The sequence below is a fragment of the Cnephaeus nilssonii genome (genome assembly GCF_951640355.1).
Source record: "Cnephaeus nilssonii genome assembly, chromosome: 18".
Taxonomy (NCBI): Eukaryota; Metazoa; Chordata; class Mammalia; order Chiroptera; family Vespertilionidae; genus Cnephaeus; species Cnephaeus nilssonii.
In genome coordinates this window covers 45,180,374-45,193,732 of record NC_137089.1, presented here as the reverse complement: position 1 = coordinate 45,193,732, position 13,359 = coordinate 45,180,374, and the positions used below count along the sequence as shown (strand labels likewise).

The 13,359-nt window shown below is 45.3% G+C and overlaps 1 protein-coding gene across 1 annotated transcript in view; it reads right to left on the bottom strand.

Annotated features, from left to right (window-relative positions):
- Positions 1 to 7,185: 7,185 nt before the first annotated feature.
- Positions 7,186 to 13,359, bottom strand: part of FAM91A1 (family with sequence similarity 91 member A1) — a 46,567-nt gene continuing 40,393 nt past the window's right edge. The window contains exon 24 of the mRNA XM_079796659.1: positions 7,186 to 12,738. Within this exon, the coding sequence (XP_079652785.1) occupies positions 12,553 to 12,738 (186 nt within the window). The 3' untranslated portion in view covers positions 7,186 to 12,552. The remainder of the gene's footprint in view (positions 12,739 to 13,359) is intronic.

Genomic DNA, 13,359 nt, shown 5'->3' with positions numbered 1-13,359 from the left:
GCTGTAGCCATCTTGGTTTGGGTTAATTTGCATGCTCGCTCTGATTGGCTTGTGGGCGTGGCTTGTGGGTGTGTCGGAGGTATGGTCAATTTGCATATTTGTCTATTATTAGGTAGGATTAGAGGCCCAGTGCATGAATTTGTGCATGGGTGGGGTCCAGCCAGCCTGGCCAGGGGGAGGGGACATGGACGGTTGGCCAGCCTGCCTGCTGGTCAAACTCCTGGTCGAGGAGACAATTTGCATATTAGCCTTTTATTATATAGGATATACACTGAGTGGCCAGATTATTATGCGTTCAGAGATCATAATAATCTGGCCACTCAGTGTATAAGAAGATCAGAGGCATTCAGCTTCCTAATTGCAGAAAGCAAGGCTTTTCTTTTTCTTTTTGTTATAGCATCGACCATGTAACTGATATCTCTTAGTGATAGTGGGGAAGGGCGTGAAATGAGAACAGAGCCACAGTTGTCTAATAATGATTCACCTTACTAACTGTAGATGAGAAGTTTCCTTACAGACCCGGGGAAACTCGAGGATGAAACAAGGCTGAAAAAATATAAGATGCCTCAATGGGTCCATGACTCAGAAAAGAAATACATGTTGAGAACAGACCAAGGACAGGACACACTTGGATTTGGTTGCTGTGCCCGGACCCCCACCCCCTCCCGGAGTTTTTCTCAGGAACGCTGACCATTCTCCGGCCCCAGGAACGGGCTGAGCTGTTGGTAACATCACAGCAGATTGGCCTCCTTGCTATGGGACTCTGAGCTCCTGAAGGCCGGGCTGCAGACCCTCCCCTCTCCTTTCCATGTTACACTCACAGCTGCACCTAGCTATGTTCTCCCTCGTGTATATGATCAGCCAACTGGCTGGGGGGGGGGGGGGGGGGGGGGGGGGAGGGTGTCAGAGCAGAACTTCCAGGTGACTGACTGCCCTCCCATACTGCCCGCATTATTGGAATAAACGCCCAGATACGATTCAACCCTGTGTCTGCTTAGTTTGGCTCAAGTAGAGACAGGGGGCCTCGGACCCACTGTGTCCGGTTTCGCCAGGTCTCATACAACAGAGGCCTGCCTAGGTCACCCATCGGAGGGTGACGGGAGAACTGCGGTGGGTTGCATGGTGGACCACTCGCAAGCTGTGAATGTGACCTTGTCTGGAAAAAGCGTCCTTGCCGACGTGCAGTCACCACCCCCCCACCACCACCACCACCCTTATCCTCAGGGGACACTCTCCAAGACCCCCCAGTGGATGCCCGAAAGCACGGAGAGAACCAAGCCCGCCTCCTGCTGTGTTTTCCTATACACACGCCTATGGTAGGGTTTCCCTTATAAATTAGGCAAGGAAGAGATTCCTAACCACAGCCAGGAATAAAACAGAACCATAGCAACAACGTCCTGTAATGAAAGCTACAGGAACGTGGCCTCCTCCTGTCAAAACGCACTCACCCCGGCGCTTGGGCTGCTGTGCGATGGCGGCGGGCCCGCGGGTGGGACGGAGCGAGGCGGGCGGCATGGCCCCCAGGCTGCTAAGGGGCCTCCCGACCTCAGGCAGCCAGCGCGTCCCAGCTCCTCGGGGCGTGTCTGAATTGCCAGCATCTCTACACTTGCGTTTTGAGACCATTAACATGGAAAACACGGGTGACTTCAAGGCCAGAGACCCGATCTGGCCACTGGGACGGCGACTCACGTGCAGGGAGCGGCAGCAGCGAGGAGGCGCGGGTTAAAGGGCAGAGCCACAGCCCAGGCCTCGCGAGATCTCATCACGCTCCTCAGCACGGCGCGCGATTTAGAACTAGCAAGTTCTTTCCGGAATTTTCCACGTAGTGTTTCCGGGCCTCGGTGGGCTGCGGGCCCCTGAAATTGCAGCAAGTGAGACTGCAGATCCCAGGGTCGATGGTGGTGAGCCGTCGCCAGGTGCGGTCACCCCAGGGGAGGATGGGCCCAGGACCCCGCCAGGAGGAAGTGTCCTTGGAAGAGCAGAGGAAGGGGCGTGAGAGAAGAGGCAGAGGCTGGGGTGGTGCAGCCGCAAGGCGCGCCCGCCCGGAGCCACCAGGACCTCAGAGAGGGGAGGAAGGACACTCCCCCGGAGTCCTCGGAGCGGGCACAGCCCTGCTGACTCCTTGGCGTCCAGCCTCCTGGACCGCGAGAACCAGTGTCTGCTGTTGTAAGCCACCCCGTCGGTGCTGACCTGGTACAGCAGCCGCAGGAAATGAATCCAAGGGCCATGTTACTCTGAGAGGCAATTTGGGCCCAAACGATGGTTCCTGGGAAGACCTCTGATCGGGACAAGAATCATCACACTCTCCAAGCCAGCGGTGAAAGGAGCTCTGAGGTCAGAGGGTGGCCCAGACCCGTGGGCGGGACGTGAAGGGCAAAGGAGGCTGCTCGCCCCCATTGTGTTCCTGCCAGAAGCAGAGTTGAGCTTTTTTTAAAAATATATATTTTATTGATTTTTTACAGACAGGAAGGGAGAGGGATAGAGAGCTAGAAACATCAATGAGAGAGAAACATCGATCAGCCACCTCCTGCACACCCCCCCACAGGGGATGTGCCCGCAACCAAGGCACATGCCCTTGACGGGAATCGAACCTGGGACCCTTCAGTCCGCAGGCCGACGCTCCATCCACTGAGCCAAGCCGGTTTCGGCAGAGTTGAGCTTCTTAATGGCTTCTCCCAACAGCACAAAGGAAGGAGCCAGCCTGCACCCCCTCTATTCCCTGTACCATCTCTATGTATTGATCCTTCAGATGCACGAGGAACTGTGATACGACTTGGGGCACCAGGGTGAACAAGACAAGCCTATCTTCAAGGACGGTGATCTGGTGAGAGGACTAGACAGGGACACAGGCAAACGGGCTGCAGCGTGGTGTTATGGGAGCCCAAGGGTAGAGTTCCTGGCCTGGATGGGGGCAACCTGAAGGCATAAGCCAGGTGATGGGAAGACCAGGCTTCAAACGGCATGTGCAAAGGCACAGAAACAAGAGATCACCGTGCACAGGTGACCACAGTCTGTCCAGAATGTCTGCAAAGTGAGCAGGAATCCACAGGTGCTGGAATACGAAGGCTAGACCTGGCCCCTGCAAGGTAGGGGCCTTGGACTAGGAAGTTTGGGAGGAAGGAAAGGAGAGAGGGAGGAGGAAGAAAGGAAAAACAGGAGAGGAAAAACAGGGACTATATTTTAGAGGTGGTGGCAGAGGCAGGAGAAACTGAGAAATGAGAGGCTAAGCACTTTTGCCCAGGGCCCTATAGTGAGTTAGGAATAGACTAGGGCAGTGGTCAGCAAACTCATTAGTCAACAGAGCCAAATATCAACAGTACAACGATTGAAATTTCTTTTGAGAGCCGAAAACCGACTTCTGCGCATGGGCCACGAAGTTTCAATCGCACTGTACGTGCGCGCCCGCACGTGGTATTTTGTGGAAGAGCCACACTCAAGGGGCCAAAGAGCCGCATGTGGCTCGCGAGCCGCAGTTTTCCAACCACTGGACTAGGGTATATGCATTGGTAACAACATTTCCCAAATCTGGTTAAAACAAAAGTTTCCCACTCAGGCTCCCTTCCATCCATCACAAGTTGGCAGGGGGCTTGGCTCCACAGCGCCCTCGCCTGGGGACTCAGGCTGATAGGTCCTCTTTGCAACCTCATCTGTGAAGTGACAGAGGGAAAGAAATGAGCAAATTGGGCACCGGCTTAGATTTCTCCCCAAAAATGACACGCAACCCTTCTGCCCACATCTCATCAGCCAAAGCAAGTTGTGTGGCTGGGACTGACTTTAAAGAGGTGGGAAATGCAACCAACCATGGGCCAGAAGAGGCAATTGGACATATGGGGCAAACCCTAATGTCTACCACTTTGGTGGAGCGACAATTTGGACCCAGGCCTCCTAAATGCTCAGTCCACACTCTGTTCTCATTCTCTCCTTCTCTCTGTCAATTAATCATTTTGGAGACAAAAGAAAGAGAACAAGGGGAATTTTATTAATTGGGTCCTTCATTCCAGGCTACATGCAAATCAGCCTAACTAAATGACTTGCAAATTTGGTCTTAGGCTGCTGTGAGGATCACTAATATATTGCCCCAAATATCTGTCTGTCACTCAAACTCTGGTTCTAATGCAGCCTATTTTCACAAACCAACCCCTATGAGGTGTGTTGCATAAGTTTTTATAAAATGACCCCCCAAATCCACCAATACAACGAAAGGCATTTTAGGTCATTTTCCCTTTGCAGATATTCATTAGTTTGGATTTTCACTTGGATTTAAAAAGAAACAATGGCTACTCAGAATATATTTATTTGGCACATTTGTTCCCAAGCAAAAAGAAATCATGTTTAAGTCCTTTACAAGATAGGCTGGGAGGGAAGAACAGCTTAATTTTAACAACAAAATTAACCCAACGTAAAGATGCAGAAGAGATAAACAACTGCAGGAATATGCATATCTCCCATGTATCTCACTGTGTTCCTGTGGGGAACTGGGAATTCATTAATAACCCTCTTTCACTGAGAGGGGGTGGAATCCCAGCATGGTCTGAAGGCCCAGCTTGAAGGCCTGGTTCAGTGACATCCCATGTGACTTCAGTGGGGCCTGGTGGGAGCAGCCTGGATTTGATGATCACACCCATCAGCGTTGGCATGTTCTAGCTGTCACCTTAGGCAACTCACCAACCCATTTTGACATGTTCCTCCTTTGGTGTGAGGGTGCCACCATCATGGGGTTGTTGCAAGGAATGCATTTGATAATCCAAGAATAGTCCCCACATCAGGAGTGACAAATAGGTTTCAGTTATTGTGAACTCCAATTGCCTGGAGCACCGTGTTAAGGATTCTGGTGACAATGTATCTAGATTCAAGGAAAGCACGCTGAACTGTGGTGATGACAGGGATAGGGGCTGATGGCCTAGGAGAGTCTGTTCTTTCTTTTCCTTTTCCCTCTCCCACCTCTACAGTATTAAAGAGAACCCTCTGTTATGAGACTTACACCCAATTCAGAAGTCTGTGCCAAAATGGGGCTTCATTGGAAGGATGCTGGAGTATCTCAGAGAACTGAAGTCTTGTAGGAACCAGGAGGGCAGTCCAGTGGGCTCAGGGACAGGAACCAAATCATTGTCAGGACATGCAGATGCTCAGGATCTCCCTCTCCCCTCTTGTTCCGTCTCCCCTCTCTCCTTTCCTCTGGAAATTTATTCATAACCGACCTACAGTAGTAAGTCCTTATGTCAAAATGGTTTTCCAAGAGAACTCCAACAGTTAGCAGGGCTGGGGGTGGCAAGTGAAGAAGGGGAACCATAAACAAATTCTGTTCATTCTTTTAATATTTTTTATTTTTCAATTACAGTTGATGTACATTACACTGGTTTCAGATGAACAACCAGTAATTAGACATTTATATAACTTACAAAGTGATCATTCTGACATTTCAAGTACCCACCTGGCACCATACATAGTTATTACATTACTGACTATATTCCCTATGCTGTGCTTTACACCCCCGTGACTATTCTACTACTGCTTTGTTTTATTCTACTGCTTTGTTTTATTCTTTTGAAAAGAAAATCTGTGCTGTCCTCATGCAAGTTGAGAATTCTGAGAGAGAAGGATTAAATGTGAAATACTGCCACCCCAGGAAGAGAGGAGCCTGCAGAGGAAGCAAGCTCCTCAGGCCCTTGGCAGCCTGGACCCCAGCTTTGCGTGTAAACATCAGGATTTGGCCTAACGCCAGCACTTCTGGGACTGGGGTGACTTTTAAACGCCAGCAATGAAGACACTGGCCTGTCTTTTTGTTTTACTAGAGGCTCAGTGCACAAAATTCTTGCACTTGGGGTGGGGGCGGGGAGGAGAGGGTCCCTCAGCCCAGCCTGCGTCCTCTCACAGTCCGGGACCCCTCAGGGGATGTCCGCCTGCCAGCTTAGGCCCGCTCCCCGCGCTAAGCAGCAGTTGGACATCCCTCTCACAGTCCAGGACCCCTCGCTCCTTACCGCCTGCCGGCTCGCTACTTCTTAGCGCTGCCACAGAGGCAGGAGAGGCTCCCACCACCACCGCTGCGTTCACCAGCCATGAGACCAGCTTCTGGCAGAGTGTCGCTCCCCCTGAGTTGAGTTTCTGACCCCTGGTGGTCAGTGCACGTCATAGCGACTGGTCATTACGCCGGTCGGTCGATTTGCATATTAGGCTCTTATTATATAGGAGGTTAGTGAATGTAGCAGGCACAGAGACACAGCCCTCAGAACCTGCTTCAAGAATGGACTTGTTTTCTAGCTGCAAAAAGGTGGTTATCTGGTACCTCCAGCTGTTAGTTCCTACAGGGTGGGCTTCGGCTCGCCAGCCTGGGCCTCAGTCTTCTCAGGGCAGCCAATGACCGAGGAATAAGAGCGCATCTAACAGGGAGAGAAAGAGCGAGATGGCCCTCTAGTGACGTGGAAGGAAGATACAGATGGGGGCAAGCCCACAGGAATGCCAACTTTTTAAACTGCAACACCCTCATGCCCTACACCTACCACTACAGTGGCTTCTTTTGAGGGTGGCATTCTTTGTTCCCCAAGTTAAAAAAGAAAAAGAAACAAATATAAAGAGGCTGGGAGGATTTCTTATTTTAAATGATCAAGAGAATGAAAAGACAAGCCAGAATGGGAGAAAGAAAATGTGCAAAGCACTTATCTGATAAAGGACTTATATTCAGAACCTATATTAACTCTTAAAACTCAACAAGGAAACCCAATTTTTTCAATATGGGCAACAAATCTGAACAGACACTGCCCCCAAAAAGGTATATGGATGGCAAATAAGCAGACGAAAAGATGGCCAACATCATCTCTCCGTACAGAAACGAATAGACCGACCACGTGGTCACTGCAACAGGAGCCCATTCCCTGCTGGTGGTAATGCAAAGCGGCAGTCATTTTGGAAGACAGTGTCGCAGTTTCTTATAAAATACTAGAGGCCCAGCGCATGAAATTCGTGCACGGGTACGGTCCCTAGGCCTGGCCTGCAATCAGGGCCATCTTCCCCAGCTGCCGGCAGCCGGCCCCACCCCCCACCACCACCCATCTCTGGCTGGTTCCCCATTTGCCATCAGGTAATCGGAGCCTGCTGGTCGGGGAGAGGAACCGAGAGGCCGACTGTTCCGCCCACTCGCCAGCCCTGCCCCCTGCCGCCACCCACCCCCGGTTCCCCATTTGCCATAGGGTGATGGGAGCCTGCCTGCCGGGGGGAAGGATCGAGAGGTGGTCAGTGCGCCTCCGTGACTGGTCAAGCCGTCATTCTGGTTGTCCCGCCGTTAGGATCAATTTGCATATTACCCTTTTATTATATATAATACCCTTACCAAGACCCAGCAAGCCCACTCCTAGGTATTTACCCAAAAACATGTTTCTACTAGAGGCCTGATGCACAAAATTCATGCAAGGGGCTTGGCCCCCACCACCGCTGGGGCAGGGGGCTTCTGCCGCCTCTGCCTCAGCCCCCGCCACCGTGGCTTTGTCCGGAAGGATGTCTGGTCTAATTAGCATATTAAGCTTTTATTATTATAGATTAAAGCTTATATGGGAATGTTAAATGATAACCAAATTTTAACACATCCATACAATGAAGTACTCAGCAATGGAAAGGAACGAGCTAGTGAGTCACACATGAACTTAAAATGTATTTTGGTATGCAAAAGGCCAGATTCAAAAGGCTACAAATTCTTCAATTCCACCATTTATGACATTCTGAAAAAAAGCAAAATTGTAGGAAAGAAAACATAGTGGTTGCCAGGGGTGGGGAGCTGGGCACAGGAAAGTTTTTAGGGTGATAGAGCTGTTCTGAATAGCACTGAGACAGTGGACACAGGACTATACATGTGTCAAAGACCCAACGGAAATGAACTTTACTGTGTGAAAAAATCAGCTGGCCTGTCAGATCCCAGGTGGAATGCAGTGACAAATGAATGTTTTACAAATGTATGACATACCCTCAATGAAGGGAGTGGGAATAAAAGAAGTGAAACTAAGTTACTTGGAAAATGGTACTTTGAGTAGATACTATAGGGCCATGGTCGGCAAACTGCGGCTCGCGAGCCACATGCGGCTCTTTGGCCCCTTGAGTGTGGCTCTTCCACAAAATACCACGGCCTGGGTGAGTCTATTTTGAAGAAGTGGCGTTAAAAGAAGTTTAAAAAATTTGGCTCTCAAAAGAAATTTCAATTGTTGTACTGTTGATATTTGGCTTTGTTGACTAATGAGTTTGCCAACCACTGCTCTAGGGCTAAAGACAAAAAAAGCACTTAAACACTATACTCTAGTTGGTTAATTTGTTTCTCACAGGGTACAACTTAAGTATTCTAGGGCTGAACAAATAAATAAATTGCAGATAACAAGAGCCAGGTTACTCCCTTTCAGAGGAAGGAAGGTTACAAATAAGCCAAGGGCAAAACCAGAATGAACCTGTGCTGCTGATGGGAGTCAGTTTAACTAAACGTTTACTTAATATACACACAGAGATAGATCTAGAAATAATACAGAGATGTGCACCTATACATTGGTGAGTATACATATTTTTATCTCTCAGCTCGTTCGACTGAAGAGGCACACAATCAGTAGCAACAAGCACACCCATCACCCAGATCCTGGTTTCTAAATACCATCTCCAGTAAAAGGAATCAGGGGTCCTTGAAGGAATAGCTCATTCCTGGGCAGGCGTCCAGATAATACTTGTAGTACCACAAAGAATATGGTCTTTAAAAAAAATAATAGGAGCATGTCAAAAGAATTTAGGAGATCTCAAATGTTCCCAATACCCAAAGCTGAAACAATTTGCACAAAATAATAACAGTATTGGATTTCAAACTAAAGTATAAAGTAAGTAGCCAGGATCACATACTAATATAAATATTATATACTGCCCCACTCCCCTTGAATGTGGGCTCGAGTTAATGATTCACTTCCAAAGAAAGCATGGAAAGTGGAAAAGCGTAGCAGATACCACCTTAAACCAAAGAAGGAACATCACAGTGCTGCCCACCGACATCACATACCCATGATACCATACAGTGTGGAAGGGCACACCACCTCTGTGCTGTCCCTCCCGACAAAGCAGCACCCTGCAAACCGCCACGCAGTACCCTTCAGTGTCAAGGTCATGAAAGACTGAGAAACTGTCACAGGTAGGAGTCGTCTAAAGAACCATTAATGACTAAATAAATGCAATGTGGTATCCTGGGTTGGATCCTGGAACTGAAGAACATTAGTGGAAAAACAGGTGAAAACCAAATCAAGTCTGCTGTTTAGTAAATAGCAGCATATCAATGTGAGTATCTGAGTTTTAACAGATTTGCTATAGTTTACATAAGGTGTTAACATTAGGGGAAGCAGAGGGAAGGGGATAGAGAGTAAATGTGAAATTATAAAATAAAAAGGTTGTTTAAAAAAATGCATAGGAAAGCCACAGCAGCATGGTTGTACTTAAAATTAAGAAAGGGACTTACAGAAGATTATACACATTTTCTCAGTCATTGATTACCACCAGTTTATTTGTAAACATAGTATATGTGTCAATAATCAAATTGACAACACTTTATACATTTCATATTTAATATCATACCAGAAAACAATCCACTGTACTTAGTTACAATTTTGGTACTTTAAAATCTTTAAATACAAACTGTATTTGAAACACTGAACATAAAAGAGAACGATTAATAACAGAAAACTAAATACATCAAATAAAAGAAACCAATATTTTTTAAAAACCCACAAAATCATCTGGTTATATACTTAAAAGGGAGGAAATCAGATGATCATCTTTTTTTAATAACAAAGTTGTGGTTCTTTAGACCCACTTGAGGTGAAATTGTATCGCACTAAATTCCATGTCCTTCCTGATACCTTTTTTCTCTTAGTTTCCAAGGAATGTTTGCCATGGTTTAAGCTACATTACAGGGGGAAAGAAATGAGAGGTAGCAAAAGCCAATGAAATTACTTTAAACATCTGCAAAAAAATTATTTCACAAATCATCTTTGGAAATTAATAAAGTCTGTATTTTACATTTACCTTTTTGTTGAAATGGATCAATACTTATAAGATTTAAGAGATGCATCTTTACATGAGTTAAAATATGAGACGAAGCCAAATTCATAAAGCAAAGCACAAAGCAGCCTGCACATTTTGCTAACAGTTATAAAAATGCAGACCACCTGCCTGGCCTGCCCACGCTAAAGATGCTTAGTGGTTAGTGCACCAGGCTCTGCACCAAAGGGTCGCTGGTTCAATTTGCGGTCAAGGGCACATACCTGGATTGCAGGTTCAATCCCCAGCCCTGGCCAGGATGCATGCAGAAGGCAACCTATAGATGTGTCTCTCTTACATAGATGTTTCTCTCTCTATCCTTCCCTCCCGCCCTTCCACTCTCCCTAAAAATCAATGGAAAAAATATCATTGGGTGAGGATTAACCAAAACTAAAATAAAATAAAATTAAAATTAAAAAGAAGACTGCCCTCCTTAAAAATGAGGTTTTCAGCTGGGAACCAGAATCTTTCCTTATTCACAGGAGAAACCAGAGCGGGCCACATGCTTTTTCAGTACTTTCCCTAAAATTCATGATCATTTTTGGGTTCTATTTCTTCTTCCATTATTTCTCAAAGGAAATGCAGCAGCAAATTGCTCCCACATTTTAAGTTTTAAATTCACCAACAACTGGGTTCACTGCCAACAAGTACAAATATCTGATTCTTTATTAGTGTACATGTCACTACAATAGACTTAGACTGGTAATACAGGAATAAATAAAATAACTACAGTTAATTCAAACAAAGCAAATGAGATTAAAGAGCCCTGATCAAATGAAATACTTTCAACTTTTGGTTGAAAAACTGTAAGTTACATACATACCTAATACCACTAGGAATGTCCAATATCAACTATTGGGGGGAATGAGTGATTCACAGTCATAAGAAATTATTTTAATAGTATGTATTTTTCCTTTTATAGACAAACATTTATAAGATACACTGATTTCTACCTCATATAAGAGAAAGTAGAAAACTAGAAGTTAACTGCATTTACCTAAACACGGCACTGACTTGCCACAGGTAACCTGCTCCAAAAGATTCAATTCTGTGGGTAGGCCATGGGGCTGAATGCATGGTTATGTTAACAGTTTTTAAAAAGGCATATATTTCCAGAAGTATGTTGAAATCCACAAATGTCAGTTCTATAAATAACAAGAATTATCAGCAAAAATGTTTAGGTTTTAACATTCCCAAATTTTCTAATGCCTTAAGTGTTTTAGATATATGTTCTTTGACCAGTTCATTTGGTTACAGTTCTAAACTAGCAAACCGTTATCCTAGGAGAAGAGCTAAACTAAACTATAACACTGCACAAATTTCCCAAGGTAACTTGAAAAATCTAAAAAGTGATTCCAATTATTCTAATTAATATTTGAGACACTAAAAGAATCAATGACTCAAGAAACATTTTGAAATTACTCAATTTTCCTTTATCATTTCCTCCCCAAACTATTCACATAAATTTAAGATCCAAACGGCCTAAGAATAGGTCTTCAAAGTAGGCTTTTCACTAAAGTATTTTGATCAGAAGACATAGCTTTAATGCTTCTCTTATATAATTCTAACCTAAAATCACAACCCTTGGTTTGAGAACATCAAATTCAATTTCATAACAATTAATTGGTAACACTACAAACAAAAATAAGTCACGGTGAAATTGGTAACACTACAAACAAAAATAAGTCACGGCTGCTGCTGAGTGCAGCTGTGGCTGCTGCACTTAGCAGCAGCCACAGCTACAAGAACGGAAAATAAATTCTATTTTTCCAGAAAGACTCTTATGAAAATATAAAGTCCAAAGTGAGTGACAACAGAAGTCCACATATAAATGTTGTTTAAAAATAGAATGCTTTCCAAAGCTTCTCATGAGATGTCAATGTAGAGTCAGAGTCGGAGTTAAGACCTTATAAATCAAGGGTAAGTTATACAGAACTATGCTGATTTACATACCTTCAACAATGTTCAACTGATATACATAATTTACAGACAGCCACAGGAATTCGTAATGCCCCGTCACATCATTTCTCAGGACTGGATGTGTATGTTTCATAGTTTTGCTACTTGAAGTACCAAGAAGCCTTTGCAAAGGAAGAGTTCCCCTCTTCCCATGATCCCCTACAGAGTAAGTAACAAAATATAAAACTAAACAAGATTTACGTTTGATAACCTAACATATAAAATTACCACTGCAATATTCGTAGTGACTGCTTATAAACGTAACAGTCATCATAAAGCCTATAAAGTATATCCTGTTTTATAAAAGAAATGCAGATTGTCTCAAGGTAAAAAATACAGTGCAGGCTGCTAAAAAGCTCTTGGTTGCATTAGGAAGTGCAACGATGAGGAAAACTTCAGAAACCATGAACGTGTTCCCCAAACTTTGAACATCAGGTAAGCGTGAATCGCACGGCAGCGGCAGGATACTTTTTCAGTGGCTGGCACTATAAAGCTAACCTTAAGAAAGAAAAAAGGCAGAGAGTGTGAGCAACAAATGGTGTAACCAAATCATTGCAAATGGAGACTAGCTATACGCAGTGAGGAAGGTGACCGTCCACTCCATTCTGATAAGATGCCATCTTTAAATACCAAGTTCTTTGCGGGCAGTGGGACTCCCAGATCTGCTTGGGATGACGGGGAGAGCAAACTTGAAAAGCTGGCCTCTGTGTGAATATCCAGTGTTGCAGCACCTTCCTAAAAGATCAGAAACAAGAGAAAAATTCTGTATTCTACATGTGGCCAAACCACTTAGTATAGCTAATGAGAAAAGTAGACTTTGATTACTGGAGAAATGTTTATGGAATGCAAAGCACTAATGGAGATGCAAAGACTTACCTCACAAACACAAAAGAATCAATGAGAGGTATTAGCATATGCAGAAATGACTACCACAAGTTAGACTATGCTAAGTGCTTTGAAATGAATAAAAATACTAGGCTATGCGACTATGGTATAAGAAGAGGTTAGTTCTCAGACAATCTCTACAAACCCTCACGCAGCATTAAGCACCAGGACAGCCCACCCACTCCCAGGGCTCTCACAGGCACATATTCAGCACAGACCTCCCTGAGAACTCCGGGCTCAAACATGCCCCTGACATTCGCTCTCAGTGCTGCACCACACGTGCCACACTTACCGTGTCCCCTACTCCCCACATCAAGCTACTCAGAAATATGAGAATCTCTCGATTCCTCCCTTTCTACCACACCTCAATATTTTCCTCACATTTAACTAATCACCAAGTTCTGTCAATCAACCTCTAACATGGATCCCAAAGTAATTTACCTTACTCACCAAAGCCACTGCCATTTTAGG